Here is a 15728-nt window from a genome sequence, read left to right as displayed (position 1 = left end):
CGTGTGCACCCATGTCCAGTTGCAAACCATAGTCTGAATTTTTTTATGGTGGTTTTATCGATTTGCACTTTTCGCACCAAAGTACGTTCATCTCTAGGAGACAGAACGCGTCTCCTTCCTGAGCGGTATGATGGGTCCCATGGTGTTTATACTTGCATACTATTGTTTGTACAGATGAAAGTGGTATCTTCAGTTATTTAGACATTGCTCCCAAGGATGAACCAGACTTTCTGTGGTCTTGGCTGATTTCTTTAGATTTTTCCATGATCTCAAACAAAGAGGCACTGAGTTTGAAGGTAGGCCTTGAAATACATCCACAGGCACACCTCCAATTGACTCAAATGATGTCAATTAGCCAATCAGAATCTTCTAAAGCCATCACATAATTTTCTGGAAATTCCAAGCTGTTTAAAGGCAAACAAACTTAGTGTATGTAAACTTCTGACCCACTGGAAACAATAGTACACAAGTATAAAAAGCATGAGATCACTCAGCCATCATACCGCTCAGAGAGAGATGAACGTACTTTGGTGCGAAAAGTGCAAATCAATCCCAGAACAACAGCAAAGGACCTTGTGAAGATGCTGGAGGAAACGGGTACAAAAGTATCTATATCCCAGTAAAACGAGTCCTATATCGACATAACCTGAAACGCCGCTCAGCAAGGAAGAAGTCACCGCTCCAACACCGCCATAAAAAAGCCAGACTACGGTTTGTAACTGCACATGGGGACAAAGATCGTACTTTTTGGAGAAATGTCCTCTGATCTGATGAAACAAAAATAGAACTGTATGGCCATAATGACCATTGTTATGTTTGGGGAAAAAAGGGAGAGGCTTGCAAACCGAAGAACACCGTCTCCACTGTGAAGCAAGGGGGTGGCAGCATCGTGTTGTGGGGGTGCTTTACTGCAGGAGGGACTGGTACACTTCACTAAATAGATGGCATCATGAGGAGGAACATTAAGTGGATATATTGAAGCAACATCTCAAGACATCAGTCAGGAAGTTTAAGCTTGGTTGCAAATGAGTCTTTCAAATGGACAATGACCCCAAGCATACTTCCAAAGTTGTGGCAAAATGGCTTAAGGACAACAAAGTCAAGGTATTGGAGTGGCCATCACAAAGCCCTGACCTCAATCCTATAGAACATTCGTGGGCAGAACTGAAAAAGCATGTGCGAGCAAGGAGGCCTACAAACCTGACTCAGTTACACCAGCTCTGCCAGGAGGAATGAGGCCTAAAAACCTGACTCAGTTACACCAGCTCTGCCAGGAGGAATGGGCCAAAATTCACCAAACTTATTGTGGGAAGCTTGTGGAAGGCTACCTGAAACATTTGACCCAAGTTAAACAATTTAAAGGCAATGCTACCAAATACTAATTGAGTGTATGTAAACGTCTGACCCACTGGGAATGTGATGAAATAAATGAAAGCTGAAATAAATCATTCTATCTACTTTTATTCTGACATTTCACATTCTTAAAACAAAGTGGTGATCCTAACTGACCTATGACGGGGAATTTTTACTAGGATTAAATTACATTTTTACTAGAATTGTGAAAAACTGAGTTTAAATGTATTTGGCTAAGGTATATGTAAACTTCCAACTTCAACTGTATATGTACAGTACATAGCTAGATCAATCACCTCTTACCCCTGCACATCAACTCAGTACTGGTACTCCCTATATATCGCCATTTTATGTTCAATGTTTCTAGCCATGTTATTTTTTATGTCACCCATTGAGCATGTTTGGGATGCTCTGGACCAACGTGTACAACAGCGTGTTCCAGGTCCCGCCAATATCAAGCAACTTCGCACAGCCATTGAAGAGGAATGGGACAACATTCCACAAGCCACAATCAATAGCCTGATCAACTCTATGCGATGGAGATGTGTCGCGCTGCATGAGTCAAATTGTGGTCACACCAGATACTGACTGGTTTTTTGGTCCATTCAAGAACCTTTTTCTTTAGACGGTATCTGAACAACAGATGCATATCTGAGTTCCCAGTCATGTGAAATCCATTGATTAATGACTGTATTTCAGTTGATTGATTTCCTTATATGAACGTTAACACAGTAAAATCTTTGAAATTGTTGCATGTTGAGTTTATATTTTTGTTCAGTTTAGTTTTCTTCTGTCATTGAGATTTATCATGATTACTATTGCATGGATTCTACAGGTTGAGGAAATTCCCCTCTCTCTCATGTAGATTAAGTGGTGATTGAGATCTATGTGTGTTAAAATTTGTATGCTACTCGTGTTCAAATCTTCACGGCTGGTGATTTATAAAATCTTGAAGTGAATTTGTCATTTTGGTCTCTGTATTCATTCAGACTCAGAACCCTACACTGTGAATATGTGTGTGTATATATGTACATGTCCATGAGTGTCTATGTGTTCTGTGTGAATTTAAGTATGCTCTCTCTAATTCTCTCCTTCTCTCTGTCTTTCTCTCTTTGTCTCTCTCGGGGGATCTGAGCCCTAGGACCATGCCTCAGGACAACCTGACCTGATGACTCCTTGCTGTCCCCAGTCAACCTGGCCGTGCTGCTGCTCCAGTTTCAACTGTTTTGCCTGTGGCTATGGAACCCTGACCTGTTCACCGGACATGCTACCTGTCCCAGACCTGCTGTTTTCAACTCTCTAGAGACAGCAGGAGCGGTAGAGATACTCTGAATGATCATATTTGAAAAGTGTGTGTTAATGTTAATGTAATGAAAATAGATGCAGCTGTTATTACATTAACAGGAAGTAATGAGGACAATAATTTCCAGATGGAGAAATGGTGCCACCTAGTGCATTTGCCATTTCTGAGTAAAATAACATGCCAAGGGCATAATTCATGGGTACATTAATTAGCCAAGGCCATAATTACATTTGTTACATCTGGACATACGAAGGTTAGGAGAACAGAGGAATGAGGATGGTAAGCAAAATGACCAAGATGTGAAACATAAGTATACAATAAATGTATTTTTTTTCTGTATGACATTAGGGGTCCCTCCACCATTATAATCTAGCCTGAAGCAGATGTGGGCGTTATTGGGCGTGAACAAGCAAAGAACTCAGACTGAAAGATAATGGTGGCAGAAGGACAAGGGACGTGATTTAATTTACATATGGGATGTACCCATATGCTGTATGTGTATAAGAGCAGAGCCAGTGCTCAGGAAGGTTGGTTGTTACACGGATCAGAACGGATTCTGCTACTCTGTATTAAAGTCTATATTGAATTCACAAATGTGAACACAAGTGTTATATTTCTGAGGCAATATTCCACCACAAAAGCCAACTGACATTTACTCCTGAGGTGTTGCCCTGTTGCACTCTCGACAACCACTGTGATTATTATTATTTGAACTTGCTGGTCATCTATGAACATTTGAACATCTTGGCCATGTTCTGTTATAATCTCCACCCGTCACAGCCAGAAGAGGACTGGCCACCCCTCATGGCCTGGATCCTCTCTAGGTTTATTCCTAGGTTCTGGCCTTTCTAGGGAGTTTTTCCTAGCCACCGTGCTTCTACACCTGCATTGCTTGCTGTTTGGGGTTTTAGGCTGGGCTTCGAAACATTGGTGCGGCTGGCTTCCGGATTAAGCGGACGTTGTGTCAAGAAGCAGTGAGGCTTGGCTTCTCATGGCTCTCGACCTTCGCCTCTCTCGAGTCCGTACGGGTGTTGCAGCGATGACGATGAGACAAGACTGTAGCTACCAATTGGATTGTGAATTAGATGAAGATCAGATCAAATGTTATGACCAATTTATGCAGAAATCCAGGTAATTCCAAAGGGTTCACATTCTTTTTCTTGCCATTGTAGTTTTTTTAGCATATAGATGGTGTTGTAATTTTTTGTCACTCAAATATCATGGGGGGAAGGGTAAAGTTTGTGAATTCCCGTGTTAGAGCATGGGCAGCAGTTTCCTCTAGCACAGCCACAAAGTCAAAATTGGCAATATTGTAAGTATATTGTAAACATCTTAATTTAAGGTTAGGGTTAGGCATTATTTTGGCAGTGTGGTTAAGGTTAGGGTTAAGTATAGGTTTAAAATCACATTTTAAGAAGATAAATTGTAGAAATAGGTGGGGATTAGGACTTTGTGGTTGTGGTAACTAGACCATGAGCGTCATTGAGGCCATCTCCATTTTGACCGTGGTGGAAAAAGTACCCAATTTTCATACTTTAGAAAAGGTAAAGATAGCTTAATAGAAAATTACTCAAGTAAAAGTGAAAGTCACCCAGTAAAATACTTGAGTAAATGTCACGCCTTGGTCATTGTATATTGTGTTTTCGTTATATATTTGGTCAGGCCAGGGTGTGACATGGGTTTATATATTGTATTTTCGTATTGGGGTTTGTAGTATTTGGGATTGCGGCTGAGTAGGGGTGTTGTATAGGCTTGGCTGCCTGAGGCGGTTCTCAATCAGAGTCAGGTGATTCTTGTTGTCTCTGATGGGGAACCGTATTTAGGTAGCCTGGGTTTCACTGTGTATTTCGTGGGTGATTGTTCCTGTCTCTGTGTAGTGTTCACCAGATAGGCTGTAATAGGTTTCACGTTTTGTTGTTTTGCATTTGTATAGTTATTTCATGTATCGCTCTTCCTTCATTAAAGACATGAGTAACCACCACGCTGCATTTCGGTCCGACTCTCTTTTGACAAACGAAGAACGCCGTTACAGTAAAAAACTAAAAGTATATGGTTCTAAATATACTTAAGCATCAAAAGTAAATATAATTGCTGAAATATACTTAAGTATCAAAAGTAAATATAATTCCTGAAATATACTTAAGTATCAAAAATAAAAGTATAAATAATTTCAAATTCCTTATAATAAGCAATGTAGACGGCACCATTTTCTTGTTTTTAAAATGTATAGATAGCCAAGGTAACACTCCAACACTCAGACACCATTTACAAACGATGCATTTGTATTTAGTGAGTCTGCCAGATCAGCCACGTGTTCTCTTGATAAGTGTGTGAATTTGTCCATTTTCCTATCCTGCTAAGCATTCATCATGTAACTAGTACTTTTGGGTGTCAGGGAAAATGTATGGAGTAGAAAGTACATTATTGTCTTTAGGTATATAGTGAAGTAAAAGTAAAATTTGTCAAAAAATGTAAAAAGTAAAGTACAGATACCCCCAAAAATGATTTCAGTAGTACTTTAAAGTATTTTTACCTAAGTACTTTACACCACTGCAGTGATAGTCAATTTCCTTCTACTACTTCTTTGAGTTGGAAAGCATACACTGCCACCTAGAGTGTGTTGTTTGAACAGGCTGCTCTATAAAGCCAAGGTTGACGATTTACTTCCACCTGCAGTTATGGAATGTTTACTCACAAGTATAATTCATTGGTTTATCCCTCCTGGTGACCTGGATGGAATTATGTGATCATCTCTTAATCCATAGGGTTAAGGAATGGTGGATGTCCTCGATGCCGCTGCCCATGCTGACATAGCCGTTTGGGCACTAGAGTCCTCTATCTATCTCTATGGAATGAACAACAACAGGACCAGACAGTACCAACTGGGGTGTATTCATTACTCTTATTATTTTGCGTTTAGAGTGTTTCAAAACGTTTACTCCAAACTAAAAATATTTTACAACATAAACAAGAGTGTCTTATTAGACAAATTTAAGTAGGTTCCTCCCTTTTTGTTCCATTGGCTCTGTTTGGTTCTTAAACGGTGAACGTGTTCGTTAGTGCTGAGCAAATAACTGAAATGTCCATTCTTTTTTGTTTATTAAACAACTAATTAACCTACGTCTGTTCAATTATTTAAATTCCATTTTGTGTGTGTGTGTGTGTGTGTGGGGTGGGGGGGATCTTTGATCTCGATGTACAGTTTTTGTAGAGATAAATCAGATGAAGCCTGAATTTTGCGATGTAATAGGGAGTCGTCCATTCCAACGCACCAACCTTGTTGTTACGCGGACCCGCAACGGCCTCTGATACCCTTGTATTAAAGGCCCTTATTGAATTCACAAGTTCTTGTAAATGTCATATTTCTAAGACAATTTTCCACCACATAACAACAGTAAAGGAACAAGTAAAGGAACAAGTAGTCCAAGGTTTTCAGGTTTTCAGTGTTACACATACAGTACCAGTCAAAAGTTTGGACACACCTACTCATAAGTTTTTTTTCTTTATTTCTACTATTTTCTACATTGTAGAATCATAGTGAAGACATCAAAACTATGAAATAACACATGGAATCATGTAGTAAGCAAAAAAGTGTTAAACAAATCAAAATATATTAAATATTTTAGATTCTTCAAAGTAGCCAAACTTTGCCTTGATGACAGCTTTTCAAACTCTTGGCATTCTCTCAACCAGCCTCATGAGGTAGTCACCTGGAATGATTTTCCAACAGTCTTGAAGGAGGTCCCACATATGCTGAGCACTTGGCTGCTTTTCCTTCAATCTGCAGTCCATCTCATCCAAAACTATCTCATTTGAGTTGAGGTCGTGTGATTGTGGAGGCCAGTTCATCTGATGCAGCACTCCATCACTCTCCTTACTGGTCAAATAGCCCTTACACAGCCTGGAGGTGTGTTTTGGGTCATTGTCCTGATGAAAAACAAATGATAGTCCCACAAAGAGCAAACCAGATGGGACGGCGTATCGCTGCAAAATGCTGTGGTAGCAATGCTGGTTAAGTGTGTCTTGAATTCTATATAAAACACTGACAGTGTCACCGGCAAAGCACAATCACACCTCCTCCTCCATGCTTCATGGTGGGAACCACACATGCAGAGATCATCTGTTCAGCTACTCCGCGTCTCACAAAGACACAGCGATTGGAACCAAAAATCTCAAATTTGGACTCATCTGATCGAAGGACAGATTTACACCGGTCTAATGTCCATTGCTCGTGTTTCTTGGCCCAAGCAAGTTTCTTCTTATTGGTGTCCTTTAGTAGTGGTTTCTTTTCCGCAATTCGACCATTAAGGCCTGACTCATGCAGTCTCCTCTGAACAGATGTGTCTATTACTTAAACTTGAATTATAGGTAGGTAGGTAGGTAGAGTTGTAGTGACAACAAGTTATCTGGAAAAACTAGACATTGTTAGTTATAAAATGTGTAATTCCAAAAAAAAGAATTAACTTACAGAGGTGTTTGGTGGTGAACTGGTAAATGATTTTCCAATGTGGTACAATAGAATGAAATATGGATGGTGGAGTGATCAAAAGACATGATTGAGTCATTAGTGTGTCTATAGCAACAGTTCTGGATTCCAAAGCTATTCGATCACATTACCATATTTTGTCCATCCCAAACCACCCTTCACAGTTGCTGGACTGTCCTATCATATATTTTTTTATAGTCACAGTGTCCTCTCATTGGTGGATGGGACTGTCAGTCAGTCTCGTCCTGCGAGCCAACAAAGAAGCAGATCTGTCGTGGGGAGGGGCTGGGCATGAGGGGGCTGGTGGGGCGGCGGGGAGAGGAGATGGTGGGGATGTTCCAGTATTGACTTTGGAGGTCAAGAGCAGAGAGAGCGAACCCGGCGAGGTGACCGTTTCTCTCCCTGTGTCTGTCACTATCTAGGGGTGGGGGCAGGCTCATGCAATTCCTCAGGGAGCCGTCACTGCAAAAATAAAAAGGCCATTAGACTTTATTCATACTGTATGATAGACACCCAAATCTACAAGTAGACTCCATCCATACATCATATAACCCAGTAGTAGTAACTCCATGTCTCTCACCTGGTTATGTCTACTGGCGCTCCTCTCCATGCCTGTCTGTACAAGCTCCCAGCAACATCCCCAGCCACCCCAGCTAGCCAACGCATGTCTGCAGGCACCTCTGGGATCCACTCCACAATCCTGGAGCACAGGAGAGGGACAACACAGCAAGTCAATGTACTGTCATGTACCACTGTGGGGGCCAGTTCACAAGAATTCCTGTGGTGGATTGACTTGCCCACTAGGTGGCGTGTGCAGCACATTCAAATTGATTGTGTTTAGTAGGAAACCTGTTTGTGTTCCTCGTTTGTTTGCATTCACAGTGTTATTTTTGTTGATGTGGTGGGCTAATGACTACTTTGTTGTCAGTGGTTGCTGTCAGGGCTAATTTGAAGGTATTGGCTGCTGTATGTTAAAGGCTAGTTATGCTAAAGGCTAGTTCGGGGTTTAGTAGCTGATTTGTTTGCATTAGTGTTGTCATCCTTGGTTGCTGTTTGAGCTACTGTGACCGCATTGAGTTCATTGAGGGGTTGTTAGTGGTAGGTAGCACTGGTGGTGTTGGATGTCGTCTTACCTCTTGCCCACTGAGTAGGCTGATACCACGGGTAGTGTGCAGGGCAGGAGCATGTAGGAGGCCACTCTGACCGGCAGCATCTCAGACACCTGAGCATACAGACCAGGCTTCTGCTGGCACGCCTCACAGAACACTACAGTCACAGAGACACAATATGTCACACTTCGCTGATACGGGCACAGCCTCAGAAGGCTTTCAGAGACACACAACAGCCACAAGTCACTGACAACAGAGCAGTGACAACACAATGTTAACAAGATAACAACAGTTTCTAACAGCTTGGAGCAGAAAAGATCCGAGTCTAGGTCAACTTCCTATCTACCTTTTTTGATTTGGGTAGGCAGGTTGTCAACAATCTGCTCGTCCAGCCACCAGTGCCGCTTCCTCAGGAGGCGGAGCCGCCGGAGCATCCAGTCCTTAGTGGTTTCCATGGCGATGGGCTTGCAGCAGCAGGTGTGTATGGCTTCTGATGGGTTGGGGCCGGCAGTCGGACACTCCAGCTTCAGCAAATCTGACATCATAAACAATATAATTGATCATCTTTGCGACACAACAATAAAATATTACCCCATAAATAAGTGCAGGTTAACTCCATACTTCATGTTGAACCCTGTACATCATTGATGCTCACTGCATGTACTGTATATCACAGTAGCTTATGATCTTAGCACAGCCCACTATTACTGTCAAAGGCAAACATGGTAATACTAACGGTTCTCCTCAAGAAAGCGAAGGGCGTCCTTGTAGCCACTCTGACATATCTCTGCCATGACCTGTCAAAGAAAACACATAGATCAAACCTATTGAGGTAGGGGATCATAAGCAAGAGATAGATTGAATAAATAATCATATCACAGGATCATCAGGACTCAGATATACCCACCCACACACGATACAGAGCATGATCTCACATTATGTGATTACTTATAACTATCACTACCACTGACTGATTAGCAATCATGTTATCGCTGACATTTAACAACCGTGTTACACAAGTACAGCTGTATATAACCACATAAAACAGAGGGGAATGACTTATATCAGCCAGAACCCTCCTGTGCAACAGGCTCCTGTATTTGTGGATGGACAACAATCCAGGAAGTGGTAGACTAAGGGTTAAAGGTCAACGTGGCAGAGTTCTCCCTGTTCTCTGGCTACTCCTTATTGTGTGTTCCTACAACAACAAAGCAACAGGGAGAGAGGTATGTGGATAGCTAACGTCACAGTGTCACGACCTACAGTAGGTGGGAATTTAGTCAGGGTGGGTTAAACACTATGACACGTGAGGGAAAAGGTAGGGTGGAGTGTTCTTTGTGTGTGTGTCTGTGCATGTCATGTGTAAACACTATGTCAAAGGTGGGCAGAGTGGGCCTCTGCACATGGCTCTGTCAGTGGGATTCGGCATAATCCCCAAATTCCAGAAAACACATCATTCCAGACACACATGGAGGGAAAAGACAGTGTCAGATCCTGGATTGCAGTAACAATGAAAACACAGCGGAAACTGAACCAAGAGACACAGATCAACCTCAAAGAGGGCAAAGTTCACCTGACGCTAAAAGTTGACTCCCATGTTATTATCCAGACAGTGAAGAAGAATGTGCAATACAGGAAATGCAATTCAACAAGGACAAAAGCCAATAATGTCATGCCAGTATTGATCACTGTGGAGTTAGGGAGGGACCGGGGAGGGCAAAGTTCACATAGGAAGTATGGAGGGTAAGGGAAGGAGGCAGAGTCCAAAGAGGAGATAGGGTAGGGGGTGAAATGGGGGAGTTGGAGTTATACAATCAGGGAATAGAACAGTGGGAGGTCAGGGGTCCAGTCTCCCATACCAGACTACTACGCTCTCCTACAGAAATGTATAGAATGTTTCAAGGGTACCTAAATAAGGATTTCACAACACATAACCAATACATAAGGCATTTATTTACAAGTAGTCATAAACAACCCATCTGATGAATGGGACTAAGGTGCATCCTGATCCTCTATCCGACCTTCGTGGACAGGGCCTACATAAAGGACTTCAAACGTCTTCCCGGGGCTATGCATAACGCATCGGTAAGCAGTCATAGCGGTCTCCCTACCTTGGGTTCTGGGGGGAACAGGGCTTTGCTGAGGCGGTACATATTGCCCAGGTTAATCTGGATGGAGGTGTTGGTGAAACGAAGCTCGTGGATGTTGAAGGAGGTGTCCCGGGGACAGATGTCGCTTTCGCCTGAGAACGGAGAGATGGTGATGGTGTTCTTCAGCTCCGACTGAGGAAGGTTGTCACTGATCCCCCCATCCACATAACGCTGGAGAGAGAAGAGGGGGGAGAGAGGGAGGAGGGAGAGCGAAAGTGAGAATACTTGGGTGTTTTTGGAACCATGCGCAACTTACATCAGGACCACAGCCTCTCCACAGAACAAGACCCCGGGCATACTGTGGTCAAGATGTCTCAGGGCTGGCAGAGATGACTGTTCTTACATCTCTATTTATATACTTAAAATATTTGTTGTTGACTTCCTCCGCTTATCTTCTGCTAAAAAATATGTCACTTTTAACCCGACTCGGGTTACCACTGAAATCTAATATGATACGATACGACATATTCAAGGAAACATTCCCCTCTTGAGGCCATATTAGGCATGTCAGTACAAGATGTCCCCTTAGCCAGCTTCTCCACAATGCCAACTCATGACCAAACAATCTGACATCACTATTTGGAGAATTAATACATTTTTACACCAGTCTTATGTAATTACCCGATGCAGCTCTATTTCAAGTTCAGATGCTCCCCTCTAACATTTCAAAATGAATTCAGAATTGTCCAATGTAAAAGGCTTAGAACATCTGAGGGGGAAAAAGGATATCAGTGCCAGTTCCAAAGCATGATGTCACGCCCTGACCTTAGGGAGCCTTTTTTATTCTCTATTTGATTAGGTCAGGGTGTGACTTGGGTGGGCAAATGTATGTTTCTATTTCCTTGTTGGCCTAGTATGGTTCCCAATCAGAGGCAGCTGTTTATCATTGTCTCTGATTGGGGATCATACTTAGGCAGCCCTTTTTCCCACCTTAGATTGTGGGATCTTGTTTGTGTGTAGTTGCTTTCTGCACTGCATGTAGAGTTACATTCGTTTTTGTATTTTGTTGTTTTTTCGGTGTCATTTAAATAAAAGTAATATGTACGCTTACCACGCGCACCTTGGTCCAATCCATCTCTAAACGATCGTGACACATGATCAAGACTCAATTTGGCAGTGAGGTTGGCAATGAGTTCAGGGCTGAGGGCAAAGAATGTACTATATTTCCTTTATCAGAGTGTCAAAACCAACTGTTACGAGAATGTAGTCCAGTGATGAAATCTAGTTCAAATGAAACCGCATCACCTTCACAAGAAACTTTTAAATAAATAGTATGTACAGTATTCTGAAAAAGTACATGCTCAGTCAACTGGCAAAAAGCTCAAACTCATGCACTCAGATATGCTTTTCAAAATTCATTCATGACTGAAAGACAATGTCCCATTCATGACTGTTCATGACCTACTTGTCACAATAGGCCTAGTATAGGACATACATCTATATAGAGAGATGGGGCATACATATATATAGAGAGAGATGGGGCATACATCTATATAGAGAGATGGGACATACATATATATAGAGAGATGGGACATACATCTATATAGAGAGATGGGGCATACATCTATATAGAGAGATGGGACATACATCTATATAGAGAGATGGGGCATACATCTATATATAGAGAGATGGGGCATACATCTATATAGAGAGATGGGACATACATCTATATAGAGAGATGGGACATACATCTATATAGAGAGATGGGCATACATCTATATAGAGAGATGGGACATACATCTATATAGAGAGATGGGGACATACATCTATATAGAGAGATGGGGCATACATCTATATAGAGAGATGGGACATACATCTATATAGAGAGATGGGGACATACATCTATATAGAGAGATGGGGACATACATCTATAGAGAGATGGGGCATACTATATAGAGAGATATATAGAGAGATGGGACATACATCTATATAGAGAGATGGGGCATACATCTATATAGAGAGATGGGACATACATCTATATAGAGAGATGGGGACATACATATATATAGAGAGATGGGGCATACATCTATATAGAGAGATGGGACATACATATATATAGAGAGATGGGACATACATCTATATAGAGAGATGGGGCATACATATATATAGAGAGATGGGACATACATCTATATAGAGAGATGGGACATACATATATATAGAGAGATGGGAGATATAGAGAGATGGGGCATACATCTATATAGAGAGATGGGGCATACATCTATATAGAGAGATGGGACATACTATATATATATAGAGAGATGGGACATACATCTATATAGAGAGATGGGGCATACATCTATATATAGATGGGATGGGACATACATCTATATAGAGAGATGGGACATACATCTATATAGAGAGATGGGACATACATATATATAGAGAGATGGGACATACATCTATATAGAGAGATGGGGCATACATATATATAGAGAGATGGGACATACATCTATATAGAGAGATGGGACATACATCTATATAGAGAGATGGACATACATCTATATAGAGAGATGGGACATACTATATAGAGAGATGGGACATACATCTATATAGAGAGATGGGGCATACATCTATATAGAGAGATGGGATGGGACATACATCTATATAGAGATATATATAGAGAGATGGGACATACATCTATATAGAGAGATGGGACATACATCTATATAGAGAGATGGGACATACATATATATAGAGAGATGGGACATACATCTATATAGAGAGATGGGGCATACATCATACATCTATATAGAGAGATGGGGCATACATCTATATATAGAGAGATGGGACATACATCTATATAGAGAGATGGGACATACATCTATATAGAGAGATGGGACATACATCTATATAGAGAGATGGGGCATACATATATATAGAGAGATGGGACATACATCTATATAGAGAGATGGGACATACATCTATATAGAGAGATGGGACATACATCTATATAGAGAGATGGGGCATACATATATATATAGAGAGATGGGGCATACATCTATATAGAGAGATGGGACATACATATATATAGAGAGATGGGACATACATCTATATAGAGAGATGGGGCATACATCTATACATTTACATTTAAGTCATCTATATAGAGAGATGGGACATACATCTATATAGAGAGATGGGGCATACATCTATATAGAGAGATGGGACATACAGATATATAGAGAGATGGGACATATATCTATATAGAGAGATGGGGCATACATCTATATAGAGAGATGGGGCATACATCTATATAGAGAGATGGGACATACATCTATATAGAGAGATGGGACATACATCTATATAGAGAGATGGGGCATACATCTATATAGAGAGATGGGACATACATCTATATAGAGAGATGGGGCATACATCTATATAGAGAGATGGGACATACATATATATAGAGAGATGGGACATACATCTATATAGAGAGATGGGGCATACATCTATATAGAGAGATGGGACATACATATATATAGAGAGATGGGACATACATCTATATAGAGAGATGGGGCATACATCTATATAGAGAGATGGGACATACATATATATAGAGAGATGGGACATACATCTATATAGAGAGATGGGGCATACATCTATATAGAGAGATGGGACATACATATATATAGAGAGATGGGACATACATCTATATAGAGAGATGGGACATACATCTATATAGAGAGATGGGACATACATCTATATAGAGAGATGGGACATACATATATATAGAGAGATGGGACATACATCTATATAGAGAGATGGGGCATACATCTATATAGAGAGATGGGACATACATATATATAGAGAGATGGGACATACATCTATATAGAGAGATGGGACATACATATATATAGAGAGATGGGACATACATCTATATAGAGAGATGGGACATACATCTATATAGAGAGATGGGACATACATCTATATAGAGAGATGGGACATACATATATATAGAGAGATGGGGCATACATCTATATAGAGAGATGGGACATACATATATATAGAGAGATGGGACATACATCTATATAGAGAGATGGGGCATACATCTATATAGAGAGATGGGACATACATCTATATAGAGATGGGGCATACATATATAGAGAGAGATGGGGCATGATGGGGCATACATCTATATAGAGAGATAGAGAGATGGGACATACATATATATAGAGAGATGGGACATACATCTATATAGAGAGATGGGACATACATCTATATAGAGAGATGGGACATACATATATATAGAGAGATGGGGCATACATATATATATAGAGATGGGGCATACATCTATATAGAGAGATGGGGCATACATATATATATAGAGAGATGGGGCATACATCTATATAGAGAGATTGGACATACATCTATATAGAGAGGTGGGACATACATCTATATAGAGATGGGGCATACATCTATATAGAGAGATGGGACATGATGGGGCATACATCTATATAGAGAGATGGGACATACATCTATATAGAGAGATGGGACATACATCTATATAGAGAGATGGGACATACATCTATATAGAGAGATGGGACATACATCTATATAGAGAGATGGGACATACATCTATATAGAGAGATGGGACATACATCTATATAGAGAGATGGGACATACATATATATATAGAGAGAGATGGGACATACATATATATATATATATAGAGAGATGGGACATACATATATATAGAGAGATGGGACATACATCTATATAGAGAGATGGGACATACATATATATATATATATAGAGAGATGGGACATACATATATATAGAGAGATGGGACATACATATATATAGAGAGATGGGGCATACATCTATATAGAGAGATGGGACATACATCTATATAGAGAGATGGGACATACATCTATATAGAGAGATGGGACATACATCTATATAGAGAGATGGGACATACATCTATCTATATAGAGAGATGGGCATACATCTATATAGAGAGATAAGGCATACATCTATATATAGAGATGGGACATACATATATATAGAGAGATGGGACATACATCTATATAGAGAGATGGGACATACATCTATATAGAGAGATGGGACATACATATATATAGAGAGGTGGGACATACATCTATATAGAGAGATGGGGCATACATCTATATAGAGAGATGGGACATACATCTATATAGAGAGATGGGACATACATCTATATAGAGAGATGGGACATACATCTATATAGAGAGATGGGACATACATCTATATAGAGAGGTGGGACATACATCTATATAGAGAGATAAGGCATACATCTATATAGAGAGATGGGACATACATCTATATAGAGAGATGGGACATACATCTATATA

The 15728-nt window shown here is 40.6% G+C and overlaps 1 protein-coding gene across 1 annotated transcript in view; it reads right to left on the bottom strand.

The window, feature by feature from the left end:
• Positions 1–6151: 6151 nt before the first annotated feature.
• Positions 6152–15728, bottom strand: part of LOC118392564 (patatin-like phospholipase domain-containing protein 2) — a 16578-nt gene continuing 7001 nt past the window's right edge. The window contains exons 4-9 of the mRNA XM_052460206.1: positions 10363–10572; positions 8988–9048; positions 8598–8786; positions 8276–8408; positions 7723–7842; positions 6152–7604 (exon numbers count right to left, since the gene is read on the bottom strand). Of these exons, the coding sequence (XP_052316166.1) occupies positions 7373–7604; positions 7723–7842; positions 8276–8408; positions 8598–8786; positions 8988–9048; positions 10363–10572 (945 nt within the window). The 3' untranslated portion in view covers positions 6152–7372. The remainder of the gene's footprint in view (positions 7605–7722; positions 7843–8275; positions 8409–8597; positions 8787–8987; positions 9049–10362; positions 10573–15728) is intronic.

This window comes from Oncorhynchus keta, chromosome 13 (assembly GCF_023373465.1).
Source record: "Oncorhynchus keta strain PuntledgeMale-10-30-2019 chromosome 13, Oket_V2, whole genome shotgun sequence".
NCBI lineage: Eukaryota > Metazoa > Chordata > Actinopteri > Salmoniformes > Salmonidae > Oncorhynchus > Oncorhynchus keta.
This window is presented reverse-complemented; position numbering and strand designations above follow the sequence as displayed.